Source organism: Phyllostomus hastatus, unplaced genomic scaffold (assembly GCF_019186645.2).
Source record: "Phyllostomus hastatus isolate PE091 unplaced genomic scaffold, TTU_PhHast_1.1 phas_contig_17, whole genome shotgun sequence".
Taxonomy (NCBI): domain Eukaryota; kingdom Metazoa; phylum Chordata; class Mammalia; order Chiroptera; family Phyllostomidae; genus Phyllostomus; species Phyllostomus hastatus.
Genome location: NW_025333664.1, coordinates 19,162,987 through 19,182,266, shown reverse-complemented (window position 1 = coordinate 19,182,266; position 19,280 = coordinate 19,162,987). Strand labels below are relative to the sequence as shown.

At 39.2% G+C, this 19,280-nt stretch overlaps 1 protein-coding gene and 1 pseudogene across 2 annotated transcripts in view; one reads left to right on the top strand and one right to left on the bottom strand.

The window, feature by feature from the left end:
• Positions 1-19,280, bottom strand: part of PIGU (phosphatidylinositol glycan anchor biosynthesis class U) — a 94,286-nt gene that overhangs the window by 21,051 nt on the left and 53,955 nt on the right. For both annotated transcript variants that reach the window (XM_045832994.1, XM_045832995.1), the window contains one exon: positions 508-662. In XM_045832994.1, coding sequence (XP_045688950.1) covers positions 508-662 — 155 coding nt within the window. The remainder of the gene's footprint in view (positions 1-507; positions 663-19,280) is intronic.
• LOC123814932 lies at positions 6,547-10,280 on the top strand (annotated as a pseudogene).

The window sequence follows — 19,280 nt, the reverse complement described above, 5'->3', positions numbered from 1 at the left end:
ATGCCTGCAGAATTCATACTGCAACCCCGTTTTGATTTCCTCTAAAAAGTATCACATGGAAGGTGGCTTTAGTTTAAAGAGACCCTCTTGCAGTAGAGGAATACATCCATTCCTGTTAGGGATTGAACCAAAACCTTCTAGGCAGAAGCTGGTAGGTGCTTTCAGCGTTCCTAGAGGGTGCTCTTTAATCTCACTAGATCACATATATGCTCCATCTAGACCAGTGGCTCTCAAAGGGTGTTCCGTGGGCCAGCAGATCAGCATCACCTGAAAACTTGCTAGAAATGCAAATTCTTGCTCCCTGCCTCAGACTTACTTAATCAAAACCTCTAGAGGTGGGGACCAGCAAGGTGGGTGTTACCAAGCCCTGAGGGCAATTCTGACGCACAATGAGGTTTGAAGACCACTGTGTCTGGGTGCTCCCCGGGGACACTCGCACTCTGATTCCAGCTGGACCTGTGAAAACCAAATTAGCTTCCGGAGTTTTCTAACGAGGCCATTACTTACATGAAGCCGTAGACTGCAGGGATAAAATCCCAGGAGCTGAGAAGGAAGAAGGAGAGGCAAATGATTACCACGAGGCTTCCTGCGTACATCATGGCATACTCCCAAGAGAAGATCCAGAAGGCTTTGCTCCTCACTTTCACGGGTATGTACTGCCGCTAGGAGAGAAGGCAGAACAGTGCATTCAGGGAGGTCAAGATTAGAGGGCAGTTACCAGCTTAAACTACAAGATCTCCTGCAAAACACTGGTAAATACAAAAGCTGAAAATTAAAGGATTGAAAAGATACACTATGTAAACACTAAAAGAAAACTAGTTTGGTTATACTGTTAATAGATAAAATAAACTGTAATGTAAAAAGTAATGCAGAGGTAAAGATGCTGCATAATGATTAAGAACTCAAGTCATCAGAAAGATATAACAATTCTAAACTTATAGGTACCTAATAACATAGTCTCAAAATATATAAAACAGACATGGACAGATCTACAAAGGAAAAACAGACAAATCCATCATCAGCAGATAACTGATTAGATCAAATAGACAAAAATCAGTAACCAAGAAGCACATGTGAATAGCACACTTAATAAATATGATCTCATAATATCTTATAAAATATATAGGACTGTATATGTAATAACTGAAGAATTCACATTCATTTTAAGCATTTGGGGGCAGATATAAAAATTTACCACTTCCCTGGCTGGTGTAGCTCAGTGGCTTGAGCATGGGCTGGGAACCAAAGGGTTGCCATTTTGATTCCCAGTCAGGGCACATGCCTGGGTTGTGGGCCAGGTCCCCAGTAGGGGGTGCGTGAGAGGCAACCACACATTGATGTTTCTCCCCCTTTCCTTCCCTTCCCCTCTCTCTAAAAAAAAATAATTAATAAAATCTTTAAAAAAATTACCACATACTTAAATCAGGCCATAAAGTAATTATCAACAAATTTCAAGGAATCTGTATCATACAGACACAATTCTGTGATCATAATGCAATTAATCAAAAGCATTAATAAAAAGATAATCTAAAAATACCTTTGAAAAATTCTAACCCCTTTTCCAAATAACTCAGTGGTCAAATGAATGATAAAAAATTGTGATGCTAGAAATAGTTATAAAAATATCACATATCCTATTAGTATAATGTAGATAAAAGAGTACTCTGAGAAAAAAATACAGCTTTATAAAACTATATTTGCCTGGCTGGTATAGCTCAGTGGATTGAGTGAGGGCTGCAAACCAAAGCATCGCAGGTTCGATTCCCAGCCAGGGCACATGCCTGGGTTGCAGGCCACAGCCCCCAGCAACTGCACATTGATGTTTCTCTCTCTCTCTTTCTCCCTTCCTTCCCTCTCTAAAAATAAATAAATAAAATCTTTTTTAAAAATCTTAAGAAAAAAAACTATATTTGAATAAAAGGCTGAAAATGAATAAGCTAAATATCCATTTTAAGACATTAGAAACAGAATAACAAAATAAACCCCAAAAGAAGGAAATAATAAAGGTAAAAGTAGAATTTGTTGAAACTGAAAAGAAAGCCATAATATAAGGAAGTAAGGAAGCCAAAAGCCAGCTCTCAGAAATGACTGATGAGATTGGTGGGGCTCTGATAAGACTGACCAAGAAAAAAAGAGAGATCAAGTAACTTAGGCCAATGTGTTTAAAAAACTCAGGCAAAACAGACACAGTCTATGAAACATATAAATAATTTAAATGTTTCAATTAAAATGCCAGTATTGCCCTCACTGGTGTGGCTCAGTGGATTGAGTGCTTGCCTAAGAACTGAAAAGTCACTGGTTCGATTCCCGGTCAGATCACATGCCTGCGTTGCAGGCCAGGTCCCCAGAAGATAGTTTATTCAATAAATGGTGTTGGGAAAATTGAACAGATATGTGCAGAAAAATGAAACTAGACCACCTTCTTATACCACACATAAAAATAAATTGCAAATGGATCAAAGACTGAAATGTTATACCCGAAGCCATAAAAATCTTAGAAAACATATGCAGCAAAACCTTGGATATTGCTCATAGCAATTTTTTATTAGATACATCTCCCAAGGGCAAGGGAAACAAGAGAAAAAAATAAACAAATGGGACTACAATCACAAAGATATGGAAGCAGCCCAAGTGTTTGTCAATAGATGAATGGATAAAACAACTGTGGGACATTTACACAATGGAATTCTACTTGGCCATGAAAAAGAAGAAAATAACAGTATGGATGGATGGACCTGCAGAACATTATGCTAAGTGAAATAAGCCAGTCAGAGTATGAAAAATACCATATGATTTCACTCATATGTGGAATCTAATGAACAAACTGAACTAACAAGGGAAACAGAGACAGACTTAGGTGGGGAGTAGGATGGACCGCTATGGGGGGCGGGGTGGAGGGTGGAGGAATTGAACAAAAAGGAAAAAGGACTCATGGACATGGACAACAGAGTGGTGATTGCTGGGGGGTGAACAGTATAAGGGGACTAAATGGTAATGGGGAAAAATACAATAAAGATTAAATTTTTAAAAATGCCAGTATCATTAAATATATAAAAGGTAGAAATCAAAGGAGATGACAATGACATGTTATAAATGATCCTTGATTGGATCCTGAACCCACCTCTCCCCAAAAGTGCTATAAAGGCCATGTACATACTTGAGAATTTGAATTTGGAGTGTATATATTAAATAATATGAATCTATGAGAGTTCAACTTCTTGGGTATGCTAATAGTGTTGTGGTTATGTAGTAGAATGCTCCAGTTCTTAACAGTTACCTGCTGAGTATTAGAGTTGTTATGTCTTACTATCTGTCACTTCCTGACAATAAGTCCAGGAAAAAATTATATATCTAGCCCTGGCTGGTGTGACTCAGTGGCCTGAGCACTTGCCTTCAAACCAAAGGGTTGCTGGTTCGATTCCCAGTCAGGGCATATGCCTGGGTTGAGAGCCAGGTCCCAGGTAGGGGGTGTGCAAGAGGCAACCATACATTGATGTTTCTCTCCCTCTCTTTCTCTCTCTTTTCCCCTCTGTCTAAAAATAAATAAATAAAATCTTTACAAAAAAGTGATATATCTACATTAAGATATAGAAAATGTGGCAAAATGGTAACTGGGGAGTCTACATAAAAGATATTTATTGTTCTAGTCTTTCAACTTTTCTGAAGCATGAAATAAAAAATTAGGGAAAAAAATTCAAGAAGAAACAGACAAATTTGGATGGCCCCCACATTTAAGAAATTGAATTAGTAATGAAAATTTTTCCCATAGAGAAAAGAGCAGGCCCAGCCAGTTTTACAGGGAAGTTCTACCAACATTCAAGAAGCAGGTGACTGTAATCTTACATTAACTCTTTCCCAGCAAATATTATAACCTTGATACCAAAATCATTTAACCAACACAAATGCAAAAATGCTAAATGAGATATCTAATATAATTCAGCAACATGAAAAAGATCATGATAAAGTTGTATTATGACTAGGCTGAGTTTATTTCAAAATCTCAAGGTTAGTTCCACATAAGAAAAGCTACTTAACATGTGTATCACCAACAGCTTAAAGATAAGAAATCATGTTAGTATCTAGATATATGCAACAACCACTTATGATAAAAACAGACAAATGGAGTCAGAAGTGTCAGGGTAAAAAATTAACACACAATAGACTTCAAGTGCACGAATGTAAGCAATTAGAGGACACAATGGTAGAGAAAACCTCATTTACCATAACACCAAGGAAAATAAAAACATAGATTTAAATTTAACAGGAAATATGCAAAACTTATTCAAGGAAAATTTTAAAAGCAATCCTGAAAAATACTAAAGACAACTTGAACCAATGGCTATCTACTGTTCTTATTTAGGATGATTCAATGTTATAAATATGTCAGTTTTCCTTTAATTAGTTTATAAACTGTATCAATAATGCAACCCCAATAAAAATACCAACCAGCTAGTTTATTATACAAGATGATGTTTAAGTTCATACGGAAAAGCAAACATGAAAGAATAGCTGGGAAAACAGTTAGGAAAAAATCATGAAGTGTTGACTCGTCCTATCAGACATTAAAATACACTATAAAACCTCTATAATTAAGATAGTACAATACTGGCACATAAATAGACAAATAGACTACTGGAATAGAATAGAAAATCTAGCATTAGACCAAAATATAGAAGTTTAATATATGACAAAGGTGGTATATATCACTGGGGTAGAGATGGACTCTTTCATAAACGGAGCCAGGAAAACTTAGGTAACTACTTGGAAAAAGAAAAAGTATAGCCCTGGATGGTGTAGCTCAGTGGATTGAGTGCGGGCTGGGAACCAAAGTGTCCCAGATTCAATTCCCAGCCAGGGTACATGCCTGGGTTGCAGGCCATAAACCCCAGCAACTGCATATTGATGTTTCTGTTTCTCTCTCTCTCTCTCTCTCTCTCTCTCTCTCTCTCTCTCTCTCTCTCTCTCTCTCTCTTCCCTCTCTAAAAATAAATAAAATCTTTTAAAAAAATTTAAAAAAAAAGAATGTCATCTTAAAAAAAAAGAAAAAGTAGATCTATATCTCACATTATTGCAATAAACTCCAAATAAATTAGGAATATATTTTTAAATGAAACCATGAAATACTGAAAAAACATGGTAAATTTGTCTTTAACCACGATGTAGGGGAGCTCAAAATCCAGAGGCAATAAAAAGCTGATTAAATTTGCTTACATAAAAATGGAAAGTTCTGCATTAAAAAATCACCATAAATAAATTGAGAACATATGTCCATATAAAAATTCATACATGAGTGTTCATAGCAGCATTATTCATAAATAGCCTAAAATTAGAAACAACCCAAATACCTATCAACTGGTAAATGAATAAATAAAATATAGCATACCATACAACGGAATAGTATTTGGCAATAAAAAGGAATAAAATACTAATAATACATGCTACAACAGAGATGAACCTTGAAAACATCATGCTAAGTGAACAAAAAGACCACATATTTTATGATTCCACTTATATGAAATGTGTAGGCAGGACAGGGAAATCGATAAAGACAGAAAGCAAAATAGGGCTGGCGGTGAGAGGAATACTGGGGCAACAGAGACTGACTGCTCATGGGCATGCGGTTTCTTTGGGGGTGATAAAAATGTTGTAGAATTGATTGTGGTGATGTCCCCACAACTCTGTGAATATACAAAAAATACACTATACACTTCAGGAAAAAAGTGTGGTATGTAAATTATATCTTGATAAAAAATAAAAGCTGGTAGAAGAAAAAAGTATAAATAAAGTCAAAAGACTGAAAAACTGGAAGAAAATATCTGCAAAGAGTTAGTACTCTTAGCCCTGGCTGGCGTAGCTCAGTGGATTGAGCACGGGCTGCGAACCAAAGTGTTGCAGGTTCAATTCCCAGTCAGGGTACATGCCTGGGTTGTAGGCCATGACCCCCAGCAACCGCACATTGATGTTTCTCTCTCTCTCTCTCTCGCTCTCTTTCTGCCTCCCTTCCCTCTCTAAAAATAAATAAATAAAATCTTAAAAACAAATTAAAAAAAGAGGTAGTACTCTTAACATATGAAGGATTCTTAAAAATTGAGATAAAAAGGACCTAAATCCAATAGAAAAATGAGAGGGGAAATGAACAGATAATCCATAAACATGAAAAAAATGTCCAAACACGCTCATAGTTAAGAGAAATGCCAGTTAAGATGACACTGAGATATCATTTTTCAAGGTCAGACTGGCACAATTTTTACATGTGACAACACATTCTGTCAGTGAGCCTGTGGAAAACCAGGCACTCTCCTGCATTACTGGTGGGAGTAGAAAGTTTGTACAATCCTGCTGGAAGGAAATGTGAAAAGAGCTAATAAAACTACCTATGCACTTATCTTTAGATCCAGTAATTCTGCTTCTAGAAATCTATCTTTAAGATATACCTCCAACAATATGAAAGTACACATATGCAAGTTTACTCGTTACAGAATTAACTGTAATTGCAAAATATTAGAAACAATCTAAATTCCCATACACTGGAGAGACGTTAACACAATGAAGTACTATGCAGCTGTAAAGAAAAAAAAAGGAATGGGGAATATCTCTATACTTCAATAATTTCACAGAAATAATGTTAAGTGAAGAAAGCACAGCACTAAAGAGTATCTTGAGTATGCTATCATTCATATAAGAAAGAAGTGGATATAAGAAAATATACATGTATCTGTTCATTTGTGCAAAAGCAATACAGAAAAGATAAACCAGAAACTAAAGAGAATCGTTACTTGGGGTGACGGGGAAAGTAGAAAGCAAAGAACAAGATGGCAGAGATGAGGAAAAATAATACTTCTCACCCTGGCTGGCGTAGCTCAGTGGATTGAGCGCGGGCTGCGAACCAAAGTGTCGCAGGTTCAATTCCTAGTCAGGGCACATGCCTGGGTTGCAGGACACAGCTCCCAGCAACCGCACATTGATGTTTCTCTCTCTCTCTTTCTCCCTCCCTTCCCACTCTAAAAATAAATAAATAAAATCTTAAAAAAAAATAATAATACTTCTCTAAATATGTCTTTTTGTATAGCTGACTCTTAGAATCATAGTAATATTTCAGTCTCTTCACATACCCCAAAATAAACAATAAAAAGTCAACCAGGATGTGGGAGAAATCCAAAATGAATATAAACAATAATAAATTTCATTATATCACAAATTAATAACATAACCACACTGAGGGGTCACATGGGGGTAGAAAAGAACTAAACTAAGCGATTACAAGAAACAGTTACTTCACAGAATACTGAAAGGTTAAAGACAAAAATAACTATATGATACACGTATATATACACACATATATACACACACATGACACACACATATATGTGTGTTATAACAAATCAGCAAGTATATTTCCTGTGTTTCCTGCAGCGGTATGTCTCCCCGCATTCCAGAACTACTTTGTGTGCATACTAGAATTGAACAAATAAGAAAATATACTGCAGACAAAGAAAGTTAGGTTTCTCACTGTTAAGAGAAAGAAGTTATAAACAAGGGAAAGGGAGAGACTAAAGTAAACCCTATAGTGTTGTACTGGAATGATAGGTATCAGTATACACAGAGAGAAAGGAACAGAATTACAAATGTGTGTATGTGTCCATTAGTATCCACACATTGCTTCACAGCACTGTGTGCTAGAAGCGATGACTCCCTAATAACAATAAGCGAACCTCAACTTTTGGTTGCTATACAGCATTCTCCAGCAACAGGAATCAAGAGTCCTTAAAGTTGTATTGATTTCAGGGCTGAGGCGAAGAAAATACAAGAGGAGCCTGGAACGTCTTTTGGTACTAGGAAAAAGAGAAGGAAATGCTCAAAAATAGATGGGACTTGTTAAAAGAACACGAGCCAGTCTGAAGGAGCACTTAATGGTCAAAGATAGAAAAATTGAACAAGTTAATGATAGGACCCAATTTTTTTTGAAGTGAAATTCATATAACATATATTTAACCATTTTAAAATGTGCAATTTGGTGACTGTTTTGCCTATGTATAACTCGTAGGTTCTTTAACAATTGTTTTGAAAGAAGTTTGAGGTAGGTGAGGGTTAGCTCCTCTACAATCTCACCAAGCACGGCAAGTTCCAGAGTAGATTCAGGTATACTTTGCAACATTAATTAAACAAAAATTCACTAGCAAGAAGGCACAAAACAATTTACACAATCTATCCTAGAATGTCAAGTAAGTCCTAGCCCTCTCCCCTTTTGACTGTTTAAATTGCCACTTGCAAGAAAGATTCACTCAAAGCAGAAGTGACAAAATCCCAGAGGCAGAGGTTCTGTTGCCCTTGGAGTCACATTAGAAATTCTCCCAGCTGAAGGCTAGACAAAGAACAGGTTAGGAATTAAGCCTCAGGCACCATCTCCAAGGGAAGAAGTTATAGGCCTTCCGAGATTCTTCTGTCTTCATGCAAGTATAGAAACTATCCACTTCTTTTGAATACTTCAATTTCACAAAAGAGAGCCTACTTCTAAAATTTATTTTGCTAATTAGCAAGACACTCACCAATAAAAATCCAAAAGGTTTCTGGCAGTCACATGCTAATTAGCAAAGGTAAAGCTTAACCTATAGAGAGCAAAGCACTGAGGAGAGCCACCTGTGGAGTGTGGTCTTTCTGACACAAGTTAGATGACCACAGTAGAATGAGATGATGCTTAATTAAAGCAACTCATTGCCATTTAAGTTGAAGCAGCTAATTGGCACATATATATTACCAGATGGTCTGTGCAGAACTATGTAAAAATTATAGACATCATAACTCCTTGGTAAAGACTTTATGGCGGATTGGAGGCTAGCCCAGAGATTTAAACTAGAGATAACATTACTGTTAACAGATACGAGGGGTGGGGGATCTGATCAACTGTCTCTAAGCTTGCACACTTCTAATATCTCTACTCTTACCCCTCTTTAAAACTGTATGCTCCCCTAGCCATATGTGGCTATTTAAATTTAAATTAATGGCCCCAGCTGGTGTGGCTCAGTCAATTGAGTGCCAGCCTGTGAACCAAAGGGTCTCTGGTTCAAGTCCCAGTCAGGGCAGGTCCCTGGGTTGCAGGCCAGGTCCCCAGTAACAGGGCGCATGAGAGGCAATCACACATTGATGTTTCTCTCCCTCTTTCTCCCTCCCTTTTCCTCTCTCTAAAAATAAGTAGATACATAAATTTTAAAATAAATAAATAAATAAATAAATTTAAATTAATGGCTCTGGCCCAATAGCTCAGTTGATTAGAGCATCACCCCAATATGGAAAATAATTCTACAAAGAGGAGGCATTCATAGATAAATTCAAAGAAGGCACTTAGGTTCTGAGTTTCTTCCCAGAGTTCTACCTGCCTTTGGTCATCTACTTTGATCCACACACCCAGGAAATGAGGTTTCACTCTTCACAAATCCCATTAGCAACCCTCAAGTCTTGGTTTGCTACCATGTTCTCAGGGCTTATTGTACCTACAGTGTTATTGTCGACGTTTGGGTGGAAATGATTTTTTTCCTGGCAAATCTGTGATTATAAAATGGGCATAAATTTTAGGTATAATTTTGTTTGTTTGTTTTTAAAGATTTTATCCAGTGGCTGTTCTCCTTTGGAGGAGTTGGGCCCGTAGGCAGCAGCCACAGCGCCCAGACGAAATGGCATGATTCTAAAGCCTCACTTCCACAAGGACTGGCCACGTTGTTTAACCAGCTGGGTGTGGAAGATCTGCAGACAAAAGGCCCAGCAAGTCAAAGCACGTGGCATGGCCCACAACCCATCTGGCCCACAGCGAGATGCCCCAGGTGAGGTACCACATCAAAGTGCAAGCTGGCAGGGGCTTCAGCTTGGAGGAGTTAAAGGCAGCGGGCATCCACAAAAAGGTGGCCTGGACCATTGGGATGTCGGGGGATCCCAGGAGGTGGAACAACTCTACTGAGTCCCTGCAGGCCAAAGTGCAACAGCAGAAGGAATACTGCTTCAAGTTCATCCTCTTCTCCAGGAAGCCCTCGGGCCCCCCAGAAGGGAGACAGCTCTGAAAAAGACCTCAAATTGGCCACCCAACTGACAGGACCAGTCATGCCCCTACGGAATGTGACAAGAAGGAGAAAGCCAAGGTAATCATAGAGAAGGAGAGGAACTTCAAGGCCATTGCCAGTCTTTGCATAGACTATGCCAATGCTCAGCTCTTTGGCATCTGGGCAAAAAGAGCCAAGGAAGCTGCAGAACAGGATGTTGAAAAGAAAATGAAAGTGCTGTTGGCAACTTGAGATTTAATAAATAAACAAATAAATAAATAAGTAAATAAATAAAATTTTTGTTATTTCGTTTTAGAGAGAGTGGAAAGGAGGAAGAAAGAGAGGGAGAGAAATATCAATGTGAGAGAGAAACATGGATTGGTTGGTTGTCTCTTGTGCAGACCCCAACTGGGGACCAAACCTGCAGCCCAGGCAAGTGCCCTGACTGGGATCCAAGGGGCAGCCCTTCGCCTTGCCAGACAATGCACAGCCAACTGAGCCATGCTGGTCAGGGCTAGCTTTGTTTTTAAGACTTGGTCTTCAGAATCCGGTTTGATTTGGGAAACAAAACCCCAAAGATACAAAGTAATGTAGAATATTTACTGAGTCTACTTACAGAAACTGAACTTGTACTTAATCTTTGAGGACCACTCCTGTTACAAAGTGAGGCACGTCTGAAATTCTTAAAAGAGAAACTGAAACCCTGGCTGGGTGGCTCAGTTGGCTGGAGCATCATTCTGTACACTAAGAGGTTGTGGGTTTGATTCCCAGTCAGGGCACATACCTAAGTTGCAGGTTTGATCCCTAGTTTGGGTGCATACAGGAAACAACCAATCGATGTCTCTCTCACATCAATGTTTCCCTCTCTCTCTGCCTTCCTTCCTCTCTGTCTCTAAAAATCAATAAACATACGCTTGGATGAAGATTTAAACTTTTTTTTTAAAAAGAAAGAAACTCAAGGAATCCTTTGATGGTTTATTATTTATAAACCCTAGAGCCACACTTAGTCTACAGGTCCAGACTGCAAATTTCCCAATGAACAGATGAAGATTCATTTTACCCACCTCTTTTGCTCAATAGCAAATGCTGACTTAAAATGAAAAGCATGTAAGTAGAAGGGTTGAAAGAATAGTGCTTAAACATTCTGATCAATTTTTAAACCCTTTTATTATAAAATAAAACACAGAAAACCACATAAAACAAATATATAGCTTAGTGAATGACTATAAGGCAAACATCTTTATAACCTACTACCCAGATCAAAAGAAGGATATTTCCAGTGATTCCCTGAGTCTCTCTCTCTGTGTCCTGTCCCAACCACAATCCCCTCTTCCCTCCAAAGTAAACACATATATCCTGGCTTTTATATTAACAAATATCATCACTTTCTTGCATTTTTAGAATGGTTTTTCCACCTAAATGTGCATCCCTTTACATTATAGTTTAGTGTTGGCCATTTTTTAAAAATTTGATCCAACTTTTATTTATTTATTTTTAGAGAGAGGAAAAGGGAAGGAGACAGAGAGGGAGAAAAACATCGTGTGTGAGAAACATTGCTCAGTTGCCTCTTGCATGCCCCCAACTGGGGACATGGCCTGCAACCCATGCATATGTCCTGACTAGGAATCGAACTGGTGACCTTTTGATTAGCAGTCCCGCACTCAATCCACTGAGCCACACAAGCCAATGTGATTCAACTTTTAACTCTCTTCTAATTTACAGGTCCTCTCCCTCACCTCACTCCCACCCATGTCTTTTTTTTCCCCTTCCTTACAATTCACCTGTTGAAGAACCTGGGGCATTTAACCTATTGAACATCCTACAATCTGTTTTTTGCTAATTACATACTTTGTCTTCAGTATTTCTTACAAATGGCAGCTGCATCCAGAGGCTTGATCAATTTTGGATTTGATCTCCTTGGCAAAACTTTGGCAGCAGTGTGTTATTTCACCAGGAGACACCATTTTTGCTTGTTTTATTTTATTTTATTTTTTGTCCCTACCTAGGACATTATTTTTCATTGCTTTCAGAGAGAGAGGGTTTAGACAAAAGGGAAGAGAAGGAGAAAGAGAGGGAGAGAAACTCCTATATGAGAGAGAAACATTGACTGGTTGCCTTTTGTACACGCTCCAACCAGGGACTGAACCTGCAACCTAGGCACATGCTCTGACTCTGAATCCAACCTGCAACCTTTTGGTCTGCAGGACAATGCCCAACCAACTGGGCCACACTGGCTAGGGAGATTTTTGTTTGTTTTTGTGATGTTAGTACCTATTAATGCTTAATGCCTAGATCAACTGGGGTTGCAAAATTATACTATCCTATCATTTTGTTTCCATTTATAAACTGGAATAATTTCATAAAGAGAAATTTCCTCTCACTTACTATATGGTTACCTAGTGGTACAGAAAAGGCAAGATAAATGCTTAATTTTTCCCTTTTATTTATCCAGTTTTCAAGATAATACATTTGTTCCCTGTCAATTCTCTTAATTTGACTAATTAGGTTTTCTTTTAAATATCATTATGTCTATTATGCCTGGACTTAAACATATTCATAGGTTTCGGTCCATTTCAATTATTTTGCTAAAACTCAAATTGCCCACCTTTGGTCAGTGGGAGCCTCTCCAAGTGGATCCTGAGTCCTTTTGAGACGGCCTCAGTAGCCAGCCTTTGTTAGCTTCCATGTTACCTGGTATGGCAATGTTCCAGGATCATGTTGTGCACGACCTGCCCTAAACCTACAGTCAGCCATTTCTCTCAGAAGCCTTGGTTTCTTTCAATGGGTAAATGGTATTTTAGGATCACAGTTGGGCCCCAAGGATGCTCATTGATACTGGGTTGGTCACTGTTTCCAGACCATTTAATAGACATAAACGTAGATACACACACATATTCAAATACCTATAGGGACCGGGCAGGTGACCAATGAAGAGAGAGATGAAGCACAGGGGTTGTGGTAAAAGACAGTGTGCTTTTTCTAAAGGAGACAGATCTTCAAATTTTTCAAAAGAAGCTGAAAATATAAATTTTTAACATAAACTTTTAAAACACTGACAATTAATTTAAAAAATAAAACACTATAGTCAAACTCATGGGCCAGATGTGGTCCATAGACTATGTGCACTCCCGACCTGAAAAATTTAACCAGTAGTTATAGACTCAGAGTCACACTGCTGCTAATGTGTGAAAATATCTGGGGAAGTAAGAGGATTCTCAGACTGTTACAGGAAAAAACAAACTATAATAAGGAAGGAGAAATATGTGATTATCTCCCTCTCCTCAACTCTAAATCCCTAGGAAGAACAGCTTTTTCTTTTTCTATACAGAAATCATTTTCTTTCTAGAACAATGTTGTAAAAAGAAAAAAGTCAATTATTACAATAAACTCAAAGAGATTCTATAAATAAGGTGTTAACAAAGGGAACTCTTTCAAAGCACTAATTCAAAAAGATATAAGCACCACTCTGTTCACTGCAGCATTATGTACAACAGCTGAGCTATGGAAGCAATCCAAGTGCCTATCAACGGACAAGTGGATAAAAGAAGTGGGGGTACATGTATGTAGGAGAATATTACTTGGCCATAAAAAAGAATGAAACCTTACCATTTGTGACAGCATGGATGGATCTAGAGGGTATTATGAAATAAGCCAAGCAAAGAAAGACAAATACCACGTGATTTCACTTATTTGGGGAATGTAAAGAACAAAAGAAACAAACAAAACAGAAACAGAGTCATAGATACAGGGGACAAACTGATAGTTGCCAGAGGGGAGGGTGTTGGGGATCTGGATGAAAAAGATGAAGGGATTAAGAAGTACAAATTGACAGTTACAAAATAGTTATGGGTATGCAAAGTACAGCATAGGGAATTTAGTCAGTAATATTGTAATAACTATGTATGGTGCCAGGTAGGTATTTGAAATATCTGGGTGGGGGGTGAGGGGGAAGGAATCATGTTGTAAATTATATGATTGTTTAACCACTAGGCTGTACACATGAAACTAATATAAAATAACATTGCATGTCAACTGTACTTGAAAAACAAAATAAAAAAAAAAGAAAGAAACACATCCTGGCTGGTATGGCTCAGTTGGCTGGGTGTCATCCCACAAATTGAAGGATCACAGGTTTGATTACAGATCCGGGCACATCCCCAGGTTTCAGGTTTGGTCCCTGGTCAGGGTGTGTACGAAAGACAACCAATTGATGTTTCTCTCCCTCTCTCTCTCCCTCCCTTTACCTCTCTCTAAAGTTAATAAGCATATCCTCAGGTGAGGATAAAAAAAATCTATTTAAAAAAAAGGGAGAGGTGGAAATGGGAGGGAGGTGGGGAAAGATGGGTGGGTGGGCTGGAAGGGGAGTAAAGGACAGAAAAATGTACTTGAACAATGATTAAAATAAAATTTTAAGAAAAGAAAGAAAAAAGAAACTCAACAAAGTTTTTTATACCTAAGCTCTTAGAGTCTAAGGATGAGACCCAGGATAAGTCTCATTGCAAATGCATGGTCATGCCCTTACCCTCATTTTTACCGGTTCTAAAAAGAAAGGAAGCTAACAGCATTGCCACATTACTTAGATCCCTTTTTAGAAGTAGCAGAGACAACAGAAAGCTGCTGGGGAAAGAGATGTGAACGTTTTAAATAGCCCCAAAGAATGTCTAGGCTTGGGCCTCATTATCAAGGAAGACTTGGTTGGGTTTGGCTCCTTTGGTAGTACCATGTAACCTACCCCAAACTCCAGAAAGTATAGAAATCACAGGACTGCCCTGGCTGGGGTGGCTCAGTGGATTGCGTGCAGGCCTGCAAACCAAATGGTTACGGTTCAGTTCCCAGTCAGGGCACATGCCTGGGTTGCTAGCCAGGTCCCCCAGTGGGGGGTGTACAAGAGGCAACCTCACATTGATGTTTCCCTCTCTTTCTCCTTCCCTTCTCCTCTGTCTGGAAATAAGTAAATAAAATCTTTAAAAAAAGAAATCACAGGATTAACCTCTCTAGTTCAAAGACAAGAGAATGTCAGACTGGATTAAAGCAAAAACCATAACAGCACTCACAGGTATTTTCCCCTGGTTTCTGTCACTTTCTTTCAAAGAAAATAAGAACTTCAAGCCATCTAAGGGCGTCCAAGGCTTTAGGAATTCCAAGCACAAGGAAGGGACTAGAAACTCCCCTGAATGCACCATGAGCCTCCTGCTGCCAGCCTCACAGCTTGGTCTCAAGGTCCCGTGCACTCTAGGGCTATTTTATTCTGTATGCTTTCAGATCATAACATTTTAGGTGGATCTCTCATGGAAATAGGCCCTAAGCCAAGGTCAGAAGAGTAAAGTTGGGGGAGGAGACCAGTGGGCTCAAACTATCATTCTCACAGGTGACTCACTAGAGAGCCAGATACAGCAGCCCCTGCCTTTGATCCTGAAGCCTTCCTGGGTGTGTCTCACTAGGGGAGAGAAAAACAGCTTTGCCTCTGGCACTGGCTGGACATTAGCTTGTCCAAAACCTACCCTCTAAAAACTCCACCAGTAGAATGGAGGCAGGTTTGTAGTGACAAAGAAGTAAGTACAAACTAACTTCTATAGTTCTTTTGACTATAGAAAATGAAAATTTTTCTTTTCCCCTTCATCAGCCCTTGTACCTTCATGAAAACTGGTGACCCTGTACTTTCTATGAACATTTGAACACTAATAACCATAACTAATATCTACTGAACTGTTATCATACTCCATTCTAAATATTTGACAGGTATTAACCCTTTGAAGTACCTACTATTATATTATCCCCATTTCACACATGAGGAAACCAAGGCATAGAGTAGTTACTTGCCCAGACTCACAAAGCCAGTAAGTATCTAAGCCAAAACTTCAGAGCCTGTACTTCTATTTCCTTTTTACTATAAAATTTTCACACAGAAAAGTTAAAAGAATATGTTCATCAACAATTTATCTGTCATCTAGATTAAATATTAACACCTTGTCACATTTTTATGTGTGCATAAATTTTTCTGTGTATACATTTTTCTACATCATACTTCTCCCAAAACACTTCCACATGTAGCTCCTAAAAAATAAGAATGTTCTGCCCTGGCTGGTGTAGCTCAGTGGATTGAGCGTGGGCTGCGAACCAGGCATCGCAGGTTTGATTCTCAGTCAGGGTACATGCCTGGGTTGCGGGCCATGGCCCCCAGCAACCGCACATTGATGTTTCTCTCCCTCTCTCTCTCTCTCTCTCTCTCTCTCTCTCTCTCTTTCTCTCCCTCTCTAAAAATAAATAAATAAAATCTTTAAAAAAAGATTAAAAAAATAAGGATGTTCTCCTATATACCACAATACTATTATCACATCCAAGAAATTACAGTTCCCTATCATCATCTAATATCTAATGTATCGTCAACATATTCTAAATGTCCCCCAAACATCAGTTATAGCTGTTTTTTTCCAAACCAGAATGCAATCAAGATTCACCTATTCCACTTAGTTATAATGTCTCCTTAGTCTAGAACAGTTCTCTCACCTCGTCTTTTTCATGACAATGGTTTTCCTTACTGGAGGATTTTTAAAAATTAATTTTAGAAAGAGGAAAGGGGAGAGAGAGAAACATTGATTGGTTGCCTCCCATACACACCTGTCCAGAGATCGAACTCGTAATCTTTTGGTGTACAACGCTCCAACCAACTGAGCCACCTGGCCAGGAACTATAGTTCCTTTTTAAAAGGCAGGGAACTGCTTAGCTCTTTCCTTCTAATTATTTATTTTCTGAGTAAGAAATTAGTAAAACAGCCATATCTAATGATGACGTGTACTTTTTTCTCTCCTCACCCCTTTTCTGAGCATAACTATGGACACATGGGCTTTTACTTATTCAGTGTTTTACAATTACTTGATGCTCACCATGTAGAATATCCTAACTATAGACAGAAGGAGCCCCTCTGAGCTGGTTCCACTGTTCTTTTGACATAGTACCATTAGTATCTGAGGACATTACATTGCTTTCCATCTTAACAAAATGTCCCAGTCAGGCCTGCACACTTATGTGCAACATTACGCAACCCTTCCTAGAGGGAAGCATGTGCCTGTGGAGGGCTCAAAAACCAACTGTGAGAAAACTACAGTGTTAAGAGCAGAGGTGTCACTTCCTTGTGGGTATCAAAGTCATTTTAATCTGGGACTTAAAAGATTATCAGGTCCAGCTATCCATGCTCAGCTAAGACTTCCCGACAAGTAGTCATTGAGCCTGTGGCCTAAACTTGGGATTCACAAGGAACTCACCTCCCTTGAGACATCCCATGCTGTCGCAGAACTGCTGCTTTATGCTGAGTTGCTGGTAGCTCCCACCCATTACTTCTGGAGTAGGAATCTCTAAGAAACTCAGGCTTAAAGGGTCCACTTAATAGTCTCTGAGGAATTCAGCCCTAAAGAGTAATTTCCTCTTCTGTTCCCTCCCTCGTATTTAAACAGGTGGGTTTATTTCCTGGATGTGACAGAATGATTTTCCAAATGCCATGCTATGATTCACAAAGCCCTACTGCTTTTTAGGCCGCTTTATATACTTACATAAAAACATGTAGCCCTGGCCAGATGGGTCAGTTGACTAGAACATCGCCCTGTACACCAAAAAGGTTACAGGATCCATCCCCAGTCAGGGTGCATGCAAGAGGCAACCAGCCGATATTTGTCTCCTTCTCTCTGTTTATCCTTTCCTTTCTCTCTACATCAATAAAAAAACATATCCTGGGTAAGGATTAAAATAAAAAGTTGGGACTTCCAGCCAAGATGGAGGCATAGGTGGATGTACCGTACCTCCATGCACAACCAAGATTGGAACAACAACAATTTAGAGGTAGAATAACATCCAGAACTGACAGAAAATTTATCTGAATGGAAGTTGGACAGCCAAGAAGTTGAAATAGACCTGTTTATACCGACCGGTAGGAGGGGCGGAGACTAGCAGCCAGGTGCAGGTCGAGGTGCGGAGAGCAGAGAGAGCTGGGCGCATAAGGCAACCAGGGGCACATAAGGCATCTGGGGCGAGCAAGATCGCAGCGGGTGGACCCTGAGTATGCAAGCGGCAGCTGGCAGACCCAGTAAAGCAGCAATTATGGAGCAGGGCAGAGCTCGCAACCCAGGATCCCAGAGAAGGAACTGAGGTCTCACAGAGAACGGAGCTACCGCCATTGTTCCCTCTCGACCCCGCCCCCACATACTACGTCACAATCTAGCGACTGGGGTGCCCGTAGCCCTGGTGAACACCTAAGGCTCCACCCCTCACCGTAACAGGAGTGACCAGACTAAAAAACAACAACAACAACAACAATGAGAGAGAGAGAGATGGCTCAACCAGAAGAACAAATCAAAGCCCCAGAACTCATCCTTTTAAGCAACTGAGAGATAGCCAACCTATCAAATGCACAGTTCAAAACACTGGTGATCAGGAAGCCCACAGAACTGGTTGATTTTGGTCACAAATTAGATGAACATATGCAGGTTACGATAGGAAAAGAAACGAAGGAAAATGCACAGGGAACCAATAGTGATGGGAAGGAAACTGGGACTCAAACAATAGAGTGGACCAGAAGGAAGAAAGAAACAACCAAACAGGAAAGAATGGAGAAATAAGAATTCAAAAAAATAAGGAGAAGCTTAGGAACCTCCAGGACATCTTTAAACATTCCAACATCCGAATTATAGGGGTACCAGAAGGGGAAGAGGAAGAGCAACTGATTGAAAACGTATTTGAACAAATAATAAAGGAGAACTTCCCCATTCTGGCAAAGGAAACAGACTTCCAGGAAGTCTAGGAAGCTTAGAGAGTTCCAAAGAAGTTGGATCCAAGAAGAAACACACCAAGGCACATCATAATTACATTAGCCAAGGTAAAAATGAAGGAGAGAATCCTAGAAGCAGCAAGAGATAAGGACACAGAAACCTACAAAGGGGTTCCCATCAGACTGTCAGCTGATTTCTCAAAAGAGACCTTACAGGCAAGAAGGGGCTGGAAAGAAGTATTCCAAGTCATGAAAGACAAGGACCTACATCCCAGATTGCTCTGTCCAGCAAAGCTTTCATTTAGAATGGAAGGGCAGATAATGTGCTTCTCAGATAAGGTCAAGTTAAAGGAGTTCATCATCACCAAGCCCTTATTTTATGAAATGTTAAAGGGACTTATCTAAGAAAAGATTAAAAAAAATATGTATAGTAAAAGGATAGCAAACTCACAATGATTAACAACCACACCTAAAGCAAAACCAAAAGAAGCTAG